Source organism: Glycine soja, chromosome 17 (assembly GCF_004193775.1).
Source record: "Glycine soja cultivar W05 chromosome 17, ASM419377v2, whole genome shotgun sequence".
Taxonomy (NCBI): domain Eukaryota; kingdom Viridiplantae; phylum Streptophyta; class Magnoliopsida; order Fabales; family Fabaceae; genus Glycine; species Glycine soja.
Window position 1 is genome coordinate 10,041,460 of NC_041018.1, and position 13,839 is coordinate 10,055,298.

The 13,839-nt window shown below is 31.8% G+C and overlaps 2 protein-coding genes and 1 pseudogene across 3 annotated transcripts; 1 reads left to right on the top strand and 2 right to left on the bottom strand.

Annotated features, from left to right (window-relative positions):
- Nucleotides 1-4,425: 4,425 nt before the first annotated feature.
- Nucleotides 4,426-6,837, top strand: LOC114394042 (28 kDa ribonucleoprotein, chloroplastic-like). Its single transcript, XM_028355589.1, has 4 exons — nt 4,426-4,962; nt 5,048-5,149; nt 6,054-6,332; nt 6,446-6,837. Exons 1-4 carry the CDS (start codon nt 4,501-4,503, stop codon nt 6,509-6,511), a joined length of 909 nt encoding a protein of 302 aa, XP_028211390.1. The 5' UTR covers nt 4,426-4,500; the 3' UTR covers nt 6,512-6,837.
- Nucleotides 6,838-9,096: 2,259 nt separating this feature from the next.
- On the bottom strand, nt 9,097-10,627 carry LOC114392802 (annotated as a pseudogene).
- A 117-nt stretch (nt 10,628-10,744) lies between these two features.
- Nucleotides 10,745-13,348, bottom strand: LOC114392803 (protein MHF2 homolog). 2 transcript variants are annotated; one of them, XM_028354029.1, is made up of 7 exons: nt 13,182-13,348; nt 13,031-13,079; nt 12,908-12,948; nt 11,422-11,461; nt 11,214-11,267; nt 10,971-11,109; nt 10,745-10,854 (listed from the first exon to the last, which is right to left on the bottom strand). In XM_028354029.1, the coding sequence occupies exons 1-6, from the start codon at nt 13,206-13,208 to the stop codon at nt 11,006-11,008; spliced, it is 315 nt and encodes a 104-aa protein (XP_028209830.1). In that variant the 5' UTR covers nt 13,209-13,348; the 3' UTR covers nt 10,745-10,854; nt 10,971-11,005. The 2 variants fall into 2 exon arrangements, with proteins under 2 accessions (XP_028209830.1, XP_028209829.1); XM_028354028.1 differs by having other exon boundaries at nt 10,806-11,109.
- Nucleotides 13,349-13,839: the final 491 nt, after the last annotated feature.

Here is a 13,839-nt window from a genome sequence, read left to right on the forward strand (position 1 = left end):
GGTGCTGCACTGTTACTGGTGTAAGCATAAGCATTGTACTCGAGACGAATATGATGAAGAAAATGGTAATCAGATCAGGTATTCATGTCACGCGCAAAACTAAGAGGCGCACATACTGATTTGACTTCAGCTTTCACTACGACATTCCCACCGAAAAATAAGCTTCCACAATGAGATATGCATCATTATTAAAAGCTTTCACTACGACATTATCACTACTGCTTACTACGATCAAACCCACTTTAGAATCTTCGAAAAGATTTGGAAAATTGCTTGTTTACCATTGGATTAAGCAATAGCCAAATCATTGTCGATCCACGTCAACTACGCTCAAAGTTCTACGACATGCGGGAAAATTCTAATTGCGTATTCCCATAACTCCCGTCGTGTAGACGGCATTGCACAAATATAAATTCATATAAGAAAATAAGGCTATAGGCTATCTTTGTAAGAATATTTTATACGACATATGAAACACAACACTTTTTATTCATTTATTTATTTTTGCCAGCAATGTCGATATATATATTACCTGAAAGGGTTTATCAGATACCCATTAAATATTACAAGACTTTATTTATTATACAAGACTTTTTAAAATAATGTTTTACAAATTAATAAAGGTGTTTTCATTTAATTTCAAATACATAATGATCTTATTAGTTATTTACTTTTTTAAAAAAATACTCTAAAAAACTATTTTGTAAATTTAGAAGTACACAAGGAATGTACATAAAGCCTGACATAATCTATAATAAATTTATAGGGTCTCGTATTTGACATATAGTCTTCTATGAGTCTAGAGATTTTCCGTGCCTTGGACCGAGGCATGATTCCTTCTTCCTAAATTTTTCTTACCAAAATAAAATAAAATCTATAAACAGTTCAAAAAACACACTCTAAAAAAAATATTTTTAAAAACTATTTTTTCTTTAATTTTATTTCTATTTAATATAACAAAATATTCATTAACAATTATAATATATGTTATTCTCTTTAATTTATTTATATTCATTAATTTTAAATTAAAAATATCTCAAACAATACACAAAAAGCATATTAATATATATATTTTTTATTGACAGCACTTGAATTCAAAATCTTAATTAAAACAAAAAACAAAATCCCTAGTACACTTAAACTATAGCAAACATTATCAAGGAATATAATTCAATTAATTAAGTTAGATATAAGTGTGTCATTCTTGTAAACTCTTTGATATTCTCTTTCATTTCTATTGGGAAAAAAATTATATATATATATATAGAAAAATTGATAGGGCAAAAGGTTTTCATGCCCAAAAATATCATGATTCCTAAGAATCAAGTTTTCTAGGAACAAGTAAATTTTTTTTGATTAACATCAAACCATTTAATTATGCTTCCTAAAAATAAAAAAGTTACATGATATTTTTGTCAGTTAATTACCATAATAGTAAGAGTAACATAATTTTTTTACTATGCTAAAAGAAAAATTAATTTTGAAAAAGTAAGATTCCTATCTCCCCGTGAAAAATTTTTCGTTAAAAACTTGTTAAAAAACATTTCTAGAAAATATTGTTTTTCAAAAATCTTATTTTTTAAATAAACATATACGAATCAACACATGGAAAACTAAAATTCCCAACCCAAAATTTCCTCAAAACTCAACGTATCACCTATTAAACACCTCCTAAGGGGTATTTGGTAGAGGAAATTTTTTTCCATTCTTGAGAATTATGTTTTTTAGGAATGAATAAAATTTGTTTTTTTGCCATTGAAATCTTAAGATAAGTTTCTTAGGAATCAAAGAGTTATGAAATATTTTTACAAAATTAAATAATTTAATAAAAAGTAAGATGATATTTTTATTGTAATAAAAGAAAAAATACTCAAAAAATAATATTTCCTCCACCCTCGTGAAAAAAGTTTTTGTAGGAAACTGATTAAAAAACATTTTCGGAAAACATCATTTCTTAGGAATGTTATTTTTTATAAGTGATATCAAATATGGAAAACTAAGATTTCCAACCCAAGATTCCTATAAAACTTAAAATTTCTCTCCTATCAAACACCTCCCAAGAATGATATTATGATATATATATATATATATATATATATATATATATATATATATATGACATTTTACTATATTTCACTAATTATTATTATTATTATGTAATTATTTTTACTAATTTTTTTACCTTTAAATTCTTTATTTTTATAATGAAAATTGTATAGATTTTCATACGACTATCTTGTGTGTCGGTTTACTACTTATTGCTCTTCTAGGATTGGTGCAAATGCAAGAAATATGCATGAGGTGTTGATGCCTCTTGTTTTATGTACCAATTAGGTGGATATATGACTTTTCAACAAGTACAAAATTTTACATTATTTTGTCTCACAAGTTTCTTGTTGTAAAATAATTTTTTTATGTTAATGTTTTTTTTTTTGGCAAACATAAATGTATATGCATTTTTTGACTATCAATCCTCACAAGATAGATAAAGCATACATTCAACACGTAACCATGTGCCTTGTAAATAGAGGCTCGTAAGGGAATCTTGACATTCTAAAACCATGAGGGATCCTAGACTTTCTTTGATGACATCATGTGGACGTCATTCGAGGATCACAAAGAGGTACATACACTTTTCAAGAGATGTTGTACTTCTTTGACTTCCTTCAACTTGGCATCTACTTTCACACTTATTCACTCAAGAAGGTGTTATGCTAGTTTAGTCATGTCCAAGGAATTCCTCAATCTCCTTGTTAGATTACAAGGCACGTTCCTTTTGCTAAGGTGGTTAATAAGCAATATCATATTGTCATGATCACATCATTACTACTCTAGTTCGAGGAATGGTTGTGCCCCATGGGCATGCCTTGATGATTATTTAGAGTTGTTTTACACCATCTCTCATCCATATATCACAACCCTAGCACAAGTACATCCTTGTAGAGGCCTTATGAGTATGGCTATTAAAGCATCCTATTGTGGTAACTAGGCACCATCAACATGACTAGCATGTAAGGATATCTCTCTCTCTCTCTCCTCTATATATTGTATATTTGTATATTTCCTATTTATTAGTAGAATTTACACAAGAGAAATAAGTTTTTGTGGTGTCGTGAGATATTTACTTCTCTTTACTCATTTAGTGAGAAACACATTTTGAATTTCATAAGTGGATTTTGGTGTTTAATTATAATTTTTATACAATTGAAACTTATTTTTGTAGTGTTGTGAGAGAGTTAAATGTTAAGAGTTAAGAATATTTTTCTAATAAAAGCATTTTTTTTCATAAAAAAAACATTTATAAAAAAGTAGGGAGTTTGGAGAGTACCAATGTCCTTAATTAGTGAACGGGAGTTGCTATTGACACTACCACTTGTTACTGGCACTACTCACATGGATGCCTTTTAATAGTATCCTAAAAATGTTCGTTTGACAAAAACACAAAGGAATCATGATTTTATTGTCTATATAGAAAAAACAAAGCACAGCGAACACATAATTTTGTTGTACAAGTATATAACAGAATCGCATTTCTGTTATGTAATTTTTTCACCTCCCATGTAAGCATGATTCCATTGTGTAATTCTTTTTACCCCCAAATAACACAATAAAATCATGATTCTGTTGTGGATTTTCTCTCCCCTGGATAAAACAATAGAATCATGATTTTTTGTGTATTTTTTTGCCCCGAAATAGCACAACAAAATCATGTTTCTTGTAAAAATAGACAACAAAAGCATGATTCGGTTTTGTATTTTTTATGAATATACAACGAAAATATGATTCCCTTGCGTTGTTTGGAGACAGAAAAGAATACACGACGGAATTATGATTTCATTGTGTTTGTTTGAGGATGAAAAAAATACACAGCAAAATCATGATTTAGTTGTGTTACTTAGGGGTGAAAAAAAATATACAATGAAATCATGATTCTATTGTGTTATTTTTATACATTTTCTAAAATAATTTTAAATGCAACTTACGTTTTTAAAACAATCAAATTAATTGTAATATAATTTATCATTTTTAATAATAACCATATTTTTTCAATTAAAATTGAATTAATTAATTAGAAGTTATTATTTATAAATGTAACCGAATTAATTATTATATGAATTACCTTTATTAACTGTAGTCAAATTAATGTATGATAATTAATTTGATTAGGAGAAGAAAATAGTGTGAGAGAGAAAGAGAAATGATGGAGAAGCGAGAGAGAAAGATAGAAGGGTGAGGAGGCTTGGGTCCTAAAAGAGTAAAATGATGATTTGCTTAGGCTTGGCAGTGACGATAACAATATCCTTCCTAAAAGAGTTTTGAAACAAAAAGGCCAAGGACCGTAATAGTAGAAAAATATCTGGGTTATTGTTTTTTTTATTGTGCGTGCGTGCCACCAAAACCCTCCACTTGTTTGCTAAGTTTATTTTCATTATACCCCTTATCCTCTTCTCAATCTCTCATGTGTTGTGAAATTCTAATGTCCTAAAAAAACTCTTATCTATGCCTATGTCTCTGTCTCTGTCAACCGTGCCTGCGTTCAATTCTCTCACAATGGCTGAATCCTGCCTCCTATCTCTCCCTTCCCTCTTCTACGCCAAAAACAAAACCCTTTCTCTCTCAATTCCCACTAATCCTCTCAACCTGCAATTCCCATGCTCAAACTCTTCTCTTTTTCCCCTCACCACCAAGACAACGCGCCACTCTTCTCTCCTCACATTCGTGGCTCAGACATCTGGTTGGGCCAAAGAAGGGGAGGAGGAAGAAGCCGCGTGGGAGAACCAAGGCGACACTGCGTGGGGAACTGAAGAAGGTGGCGATGATATAGAAGATGGCGGCGAAGGGGGTTTCGCTGAAGAAGAAGCTGAAGAAGTTAAGATCTTCGTTGGGAACCTGCCTTTCGACTTCGACAGCGAGAAATTGGCCTCGCTTTTCGAACAGGCTGGCACCGTTGAGGTTGCTGAGGTGAGTCACTGCTTAGTTATAATAATGGTGTTTTGTTTGAGGTTTCGATGTTTGGTTTGAAATAATGTGGCTGTCGTTGTTTCAGGTTATATATAATAGGGCCACTGACCGGAGTCGCGGGTTCGGATTTGTTACCATGAGTACAATCGAAGAGCTTGAGAAGGCTGTCAAGATGTTCAGTGGTTATGTAAGTTGTTATGTTAGTTTATATTTTGTGTTGTGTGACTTCGGTGAGAATGGTTGTTGTTATTATCTAATGTTCTAGTGAAAAAACTGTGTTTGGATTTCAATTTTTGATGGTGACTCAGTGGAATGGAATAAAGTTGTTATTGTTCTTTTGTTGTTTGGATAATTTTGTGACTTGATTGACAGAATTTTGTGCTCCTTAAGTATGTGGTCAAGCAAGAATACGATTCCCAAGTCAATGTGTATGTAATATCAAATGGATAGTTTCTAACTCTTGGCCGGAAGATACCCTAGGTTAACAAAGAATAGCTAAGTATGAAATGCCTTATATAGTGGTAAATGGCCAGGCACAAAATAGCTCCAGAACAATTCTAATTCTCAATTTTAAAATCCCAGTGTAAAAGTGTAAATGAATTTGTCCAGGGTTGTCAAATTATTTATCCTAAATTGATGTACATTACTAACTCCCCCTCCCCTCCATTCTCCTCAACTGAAAGAAACTTAGGGAGAAACTATGTTGATAGTCTGTGTAGACCCAAGGGGAAAGTATTATTAGTATATTTGCTTCTCTCTGATTATCTTCAAGTAGTTAACCTAAGACATTATGATTTATGAGGTTGGTCTATGAGATTGACTACGAGGCTCACTAAACATGCTGGTGTTGATGCTATGCCTTTCTTGTTCATTGTTCTAATGATGCTTTGCTCTCTTTAGAATTTAATTTTGCTCTCATCAGACTTTGTATGAGTATGGAAACTTTGACTTAGCTGTTTTTCCCAGTTGAAATGTGTATTATGTGTAACATGCCCTTTACTGGATTAAGCATGCATATTAATTTTCTTCTCTAATTGCTTTATTGTGGTTTCTTGAGTTTTTTTGGATCTTATCCATGTTTTCTGTGACAGGAACTAAATGGAAGAGTGTTGACTGTTAATAAGGCTGCTCCAAAAGGAGCACAGCCTGAACGCCCACCGCGCCCACCACAATCCTTTAGAGTCTATGTTGGCAACTTGCCATGGGATGTTGACAATTCTCGGCTGGAGCAAATTTTCAGTGAACATGGTAAGGTTGAGGATGCTCGGGTGGTCTATGACAGAGAGACTGGTCGATCACGTGGTTTTGGCTTTGTCACGATGTCCAGTGAGACTGATATGAATGATGCAATTGCTGCCCTTGATGGTCAGGTAACACACAAGTTCTTTATTACTTGATCATTGGTAATGGTAACATTACAAGGACTACTTGTGTGGTTAATTCTTTGGGATGAAATTCTGATATGGTGGTTCTGATATTGCAGAGTTTGGATGGGAGGGCAATCAGAGTGAATGTTGCAGCCCAAAGGCCTAAACCTAGCTCGTTTTGAGTGGTAACTTGAGTGATCTTCCAAGTCCGGCTGATTGAGTTTCCTTTTAATGGCTAAGTATACAGTGGCGTTTTTTGTATCTTCTTTGGGAGCTGGTTTCAGATTAGATTTGCAAGTTGTAATGTTATTAATTTTGTGTCCAGATGAAAATGATTTAAGTTACTATTCCTTTTCTAGGGATTTTGAAGAAAGTCTTGATTTTTTTAACCATTTTGTTTGCTAATGTTGCACGAAAATATAGATATTGTCTTTTAGCTTAAATCTTCTGGTGCATTATCTGGCTACTTAAATGGCACGGAAGTTCAAATGAACAAGTCTCCAAACTTTAAAAGCCTGTGGGTTAAGTCTCTTCTATCTAAGTACTCTTTTTTTTTTTTTTTTAAAGTTAGGAGATATTAATTCCTCATATATTTTATAGTTTGAAGACTAAATTCATTAATAAGTAGATAGACTTTAACCACGCTTAACTGAAAGTGTAGAGTTAAAAACACGTTTTTCTTATAAAAATCAGGTCAAATAAGTTTTTTTAGTCTTTTAATTTATTTTTTAATTTAATTCTTTAATTTTTTAAATCAATTCAATTTGATTCTTTAATTTAAATCATAAGAAATGAGATTTTGTGACGGTTTAAAATTGTCACTAAATCATTTTAAACTTTCATAAAATGTATATTTTAAATAAAAATAAATAAATTTTAAAAATTAGAGGATTAAATTGAATTAAAAAAATTTAGAAGATCATGTTAAATTAATTTTAAAAATTAGAAGATTAAATTGAGCTAAAAAAAATAAATTAAACCTAAATAATAAATTAAAGGATAAAAAAACTAATTTAAGTTAAAAATTATTTTATTAACGTTACCTGGTATAGTAGTATTGGAGTGGAGAAGTAATTTGAGGTGATATCACCAATTGAAGTGGTTTGAACTGTATCACATGATCTCGTTCCATTATCTCCTACTATAGAAGGGCATGCCAATGATACGTGTTAGTTCAAAAAACTACACCTGCTGCAAAATCTTCAAAATCCACCTAAACCTCTAATTGAGAATTTCGTACGCTACTCTTTCAATTAATGACACGAGTTATTTTTAAGTTATCCATTTTAATTTTAAGTTTCGGTTCATTTTTACCTTAATAATTTATTTTCTCGTTGAGTTTAATACATAATTTATTAATTTATATTGTTTTAGCTTTTAGTTAAATTTTAAAAATAAAGGTGAAATAATGTTTTACTGATTAGCTCCATATAAAAAGAATCTCAAGAAGATAAAAATAAAATTGAACCGGGCTTTATCTTTTGCCATGTCATCTATTAGCTTTCTTATTTGTAAGCTTGCACTTTTTGTAAACCTGAGATAAGTGGAGATTTTGTCATGACTTATCTCCCTTTGCTTAGGGGATCAGGATTCTCTTTTTGCCTCTGCACCATACTGTTTTCTGGCGTTAAAGTCTGGACCATTCATTATTTTCTCTCTCTTCCTTAAATTAATTACCATGCAACAACTTATTTGCTGGATATTGATTGCACAAAAAAATGGTTGGAGAAGATCAGATTTTCGATAGACTCTGTCTGCACTAGAAATTGTGTATAGTTGACCTAAAAATTATTGCTTTGATGTGTATCTCATAAACTCAACAAGTGATTAAGTAAGTGCTTAAATTAATTTATCATAAATAAATCCATGTAATATATGCACGCATAGTCTAATGTGTAAGTACTGTTTCTCTTTTTTCTTTTTGGTATATGTTTTTTTTTTAATATTACGAAATATTTGGTGAACTTTAGACAATGTTAGGTTTTATGTAATATAAAATAAAGTTAGATGATTACACGCTGTAGTATAAATTTGTTTATAATTTTTAAGAAATTATAAATCATTGGTAATATGATTTTAAGATAATTATAATAACAAGCCAATACCTCCATTACATATTACATATCATGATTTGTAATTATATAATAATATAAAATTATTTTAAATCCATTGATTTATGTATAACCTATTTTTTTTTTATAATAATCTCAATCCAATAGCAAACATCCTAAATTACCCCCTTAAGTCAAAGTTATAACTTAATTTGTCTTTTTTTTTTTATCATAAAGAAAGTGTTGTAAAAAATATTATTTCATGAAAAATTTAAACCAATAATGATAATTTTAATTTTATTATTTCATTCTATTGTTTAAAATAATCACAAACCAACCTTTTACAATTGTCTAAATTATCATCGAAATAAAAATTGCAAATTATCCATCAACATGAAATGATAGATTCAGATTTCATACAGCGGACGACAATGTTTATGGTGTAATTATTAGTATTAATCTGTATGATCCACAAGATTCATGAATCATTTGTTTTTTGTTTTAGCAACTTTAACAATACACATTCTTACAGCACGTGGTACAGTCATCCATTTCACGAAACATATAGAACATGTCTGCGGATTCAGATTCCTGTTGAAATATGTTTCCAACAGGAATAACCATCTTACCACCTGGTTTCAACTGTCAATAAGTGGTTGTGAATGACATCATAAGGAGCAAACTCGGGCCAACCTTGCCTTCCGTCTGTCAACACAAGTAGTATTTGAAATTATTGATCCACCAACTTGACATTGCAAATTATTTAACTGCTCAAGAAACATTAACATAGCCATGCAGTTATCACCACAGAGCAGAGGGAAGAGTTGAAGAAAGTAAATATGGACATTCACAACCCACAAAATCTAGGATTGCCATAACATGAATGCTCATGAATCAACTCCACTTTCATATTAAGTTGACTCAATCATTTCTAACAAATCCCAAATCCTGACCATCAGGTTACTTGAGTTGACTCAGTTACTTCAAACAAATCTCAAATCCTGACGATCAGATTATGATTTTCTCTTTAAGGAGTCGTTAAAATTAAAATTATCCAATCATTCATAGTTCATATCACATTAAGCCTTTGACAATCATATCTGACAAATGAACTAGATTAAACTCTCACAATCAATTACACATCAAATTGAATTGTATTTTTGTTTTTCTAAAATTTTAGAGTTTCAATGTTTCAGATCGACAGAAATTATAGCAGAAAGGGAACCATCTTTCAATGGTTGAGCTGCAGCACTTTTTTTAATATTTTCAATTGAAAAAGAACCCAATTCAGGAATATGTTCCACACCAATAGCACGGCCTTCGGGTCCAACCATCAAGGCAAAGCATGCAGTCAGGTATCCCGTTCCTGTAAAGGGGTCCAAAATATGAATATTGCGCATCAAATGAAGAGAATGCAGAGAAAAATGCATTAAAGTTCCATTCCTGTTAAATCTGTGTGTGGTACGTACAACGTTTCCGCATTGAATTGGGATTATGCAAATCTATGAGAGAAAACTAATTGTCACAGTCAAGGTTTTACATTATAAAATCTTCACACCATTCTTCGTAACTCCATTAAGGAAATAAACCATCCATTCTTTTCTACACACCCTAATTATTGTAACTGCTATCAACATTTTATCAGTCTATCTATGACTTGTAAACAACAAACACAATAGTAGTGGAATAAAATTCATTCCTAATAGCATTTTCCATTTCTCTTTAATACATGAAAAAAAGAAGTAATTACATATAACTCATTGGCTCTGGTAATAATTACAGAAGGCAGTTCATGGACCATACCGGAGCCAACATCAAGAACACCCATTCCAGGTTGCAAATTCTTCTCCAGAAACTGCAGGCAGGTGGCATGCATATGCGGTGCAGAGATGATGGCATTGTAGTGTCCACATAAGGTTGGAGTCCGCCGCCGCTGGGTACAAACAAAGCTCTATCAATGGTTTCCATTACTTCAGCTACCTTTCTAGATATGATTACTCCATAACGCTGCAAATTATCTACCATGCATTTGTTTTCGTTGATTACATAAATTTTAACATGTTTGATTTCGTGTTAGAGAAAAATTAAGGATTAATTCTGGATCTACAATTGATTTTGAGTTTAAGCAACTTGAGTAACTTGTGTTGGATTCTAACTTTTATATTAAACTTTACTTTTAACTTGATTTTATAGAAGAAAATATTTAAGCATAAATTGTATTACTTCAAAATCAATTTTAGAAAATCAATTTCATCCAAAATAAATTTTGCCAACCTTCATTCATGCACTAGGAAAACACAAACAAGTAACATCCCATTATTCCTTTTATCTGAAACTTCATTTGAGAATTACCGTCGTCATAGATGAGCACGTGAAAATCTTAATTGATGTAGACTTCATTAATGGAGCAGTACAAGACTACAAGTTAAAAAACACTTGAGCAATAGAAAGAAACGAGTAAAGGTACTCCACAGTTTTCACCCCAGCCCTTTTCTTTTTCAATGTCCCTGGAAAGAATTAGCTGCATCTGATATAGCTTCGGACCACCAAAAAAATATTAATTACCTTTCTACTACATTGATGATAGGAGGGAAGTAGAAGTTACATTTAAGTATTTCAAATTCTTTAGAAATCTAAAAGTAACTGAGGTAGAATAATCTCCAAATGAGTAGGTTCTAGTTGACTAGCACCCTCTACTTCTGCTGTAGCAGCAGCACGTTGAACAGCCTCTGCATCAACAGAAAGGATTTTCATCAAGATGATAAAGATTATGTGCAAAGTTATGCTCATGACCAAGGAAGCACAAATGTTTTCTCTTTTAAGATGTATGAACCTGTGATAAAAATCCGGAGAAGTTCACTAGTAAGCTTCAGAGCATTGGCATTAGCTGGATCAGAAAAGAATCAAAGATGGAGAAATGAGTCAAACATGCAAATGTTCAATTTGCAATACCAACACAACTATGGCATGACTTGATCACATAACCTCCAACAAATAAGTAATTTGTCAATAGAATGAAGATGGAAACATGACATAAATACCAGAAGTTGACCGATTCTTCTTGGATGTTCCAACTCCTACCTGTAGCAGTAAAACCCATTTGCAGGTTATTGGCACACAATGCAACAATTAAGCAGGAGATATTATGCAGTTGAAGAGAATAGATAAAAAATAGAGGATGCAGGTCGTACTTAAGATGCTTTTGCCATTGATGGCACCCAGTCAGTTATATATTACAAAATTTACTTTGAAAACAAGTTAATTGTTTGAAATAGATTGATAGCCATCTTAAACAGAAGACAAATGTAGCAAAACCTAAACAGTGAATATAAGAAATTGAAAGGGAAACAATCAGGGCCAATTCCCTTACCAAACATTTGGAGAAGAAAGGATTATATATGAATATCATATATTGTAAAAAATTACGCCCTCCATGTATTTCATGTTTGCTACACAGATCTCTCATCTATTACAAAAACCAACATGGGAGATATAAGGTTGGCTTGATGGTTGGGAAGGGGGGGATTAAAGGTGAAGGGAGAAGGGGAGAGGAAGAGGTCACGAGTTCAAATCACTCCCACTGACATTTTTAACAAAAACTAACAAACTAACATTTGCCATAAAAAAAAAACAACACAAAGCTCCCTTGCATTAATAAAAAAAAGTACTACAATTAACTTTAAATGTTTAGAGACCACAAAAATTTCTTAATAAGATAGCACATGGTCTACATGGAATTTTTTAGGTCATTCAGATTTATATGTCCAGAGTTTCAAGTTGAAGGTTCTTCACGGATGTGGTCAAAACTCTAAAGTAACAATTGAATAAGATTTGGTGAAATGCATATTCTTATGCACCAAATCAACAGAGTGAGACTGAAAGATGATATGTAAGGACCTTGTAGCTCATCGTGTGATTGAAATTGAAAGACTTCTCAAGCAAGACTTACAAAACAACAAATGAACACAGCATATGATAAGATAGAAGGAAGGAACGTTTGCGTTGCTAATAAGTGGATCACTCGTGAAGAAAAAACAAATTTATGAAATGCAAGCAGGGGAGCAATTTGATGTTAAGCCAGAACCATATGTTAATAGGGGCAATAGACCATGGGATTAACCAAACTTAAAAATGACCTTATGTCACTTGACACTTGTGCCAATAAGAACATGGACAATAACACAGATAGAAACGTGAATGGCAAGGTTTCTACTTTCAAAAAAGCTTTAGAAACGTGGTATTAATTTTAAATCCAATGTTGTAAGCAGAACAGATTCCTAGTCGTGAGCAGATCTATATCTTTTTGTTTTCTGCCTTATCCTGTTCCAATTCCAAAGATTGACAAGCACCAGTGAGGTAATTGTTGGAAATAACAGCGCAAAAACAATTCAAATGTTCCAAACTCCCACAATTTAACAATTGGAATTTAGAAATTATATCATTGTCAAAAAACGAACACAAACAAAAGACATAAAAGCTCAAACAACGAGAAATAGAAATGAAATGAGAGAGGAATTTGCGAAGAACCTCGGAGTCCGGAGCGTCGTTAGCTTCAACATTTTCACGCTCTGGAAATGGAAACAGAAAAAAAAAGTTAATGATTGGAGAAGGAGGAAGAATTAGGAGGGTAAGAGAGGGAAAGTGTGAGACCAAGGGCTCGCAGTGTCCAAAAGCGCTTCAAAATGGAATGAATCAGATCCTGTGTACCCAATTTGAACGAAGAATAAGTCAGGTAGGTATTTAGAAAATCAAAATTGTGGTGTAAAGAGAAGAGAGGGAGGAAAGGATTTAAGGGTTGTACACACTCGAAGGTGATTTCCTCCATCATACAGCAATACTTTATCTGCTCTACCGATCACCGCCACAACCTTCGCCACCGCACAGTTCGGTCACACTCGTTTGGAGGGAAAGGGAGAACTTGGGTGCTAAATAAGAATACGGTTACTTCAGCATGTTTGGATTGCGCTATGTTTTTGGGTTTTTCCTCCTGGAAGGTCATTGATAAAATAAATAATTTCAATTATTGGTAAAAATTAATAATTATTTTTTTATTATACTTATAATTATTTCTGATTAATTAATAGTATAAAAATCCCTCATTATATCGTGCAGAAAAATTCAACTCTTAATAGCTAATAGATTTTTTTTATTGTTTTATCTTTCATAATTGATTAAGTTAAATTTAAAGTTAACGTACTATTACAAATAACTTCACTTTTTTAACCTTATCATAGACAAAACGGCATGTTTTAAACAATCCAAAGGAAGTAGACTGTTTTAAAAATATTTTTAATATAACATAATTAAATATAGAACTGATTTCATATAATCAATTTCTATAAACAATATTGATTATATGAATAATCAATAACTGAAATTATTTTTTGAATAATTTAATCTAAATACACACTGACTTTGGATATAAAGTTTAAAAATTAAAAATATTTTAAATTAAAGAA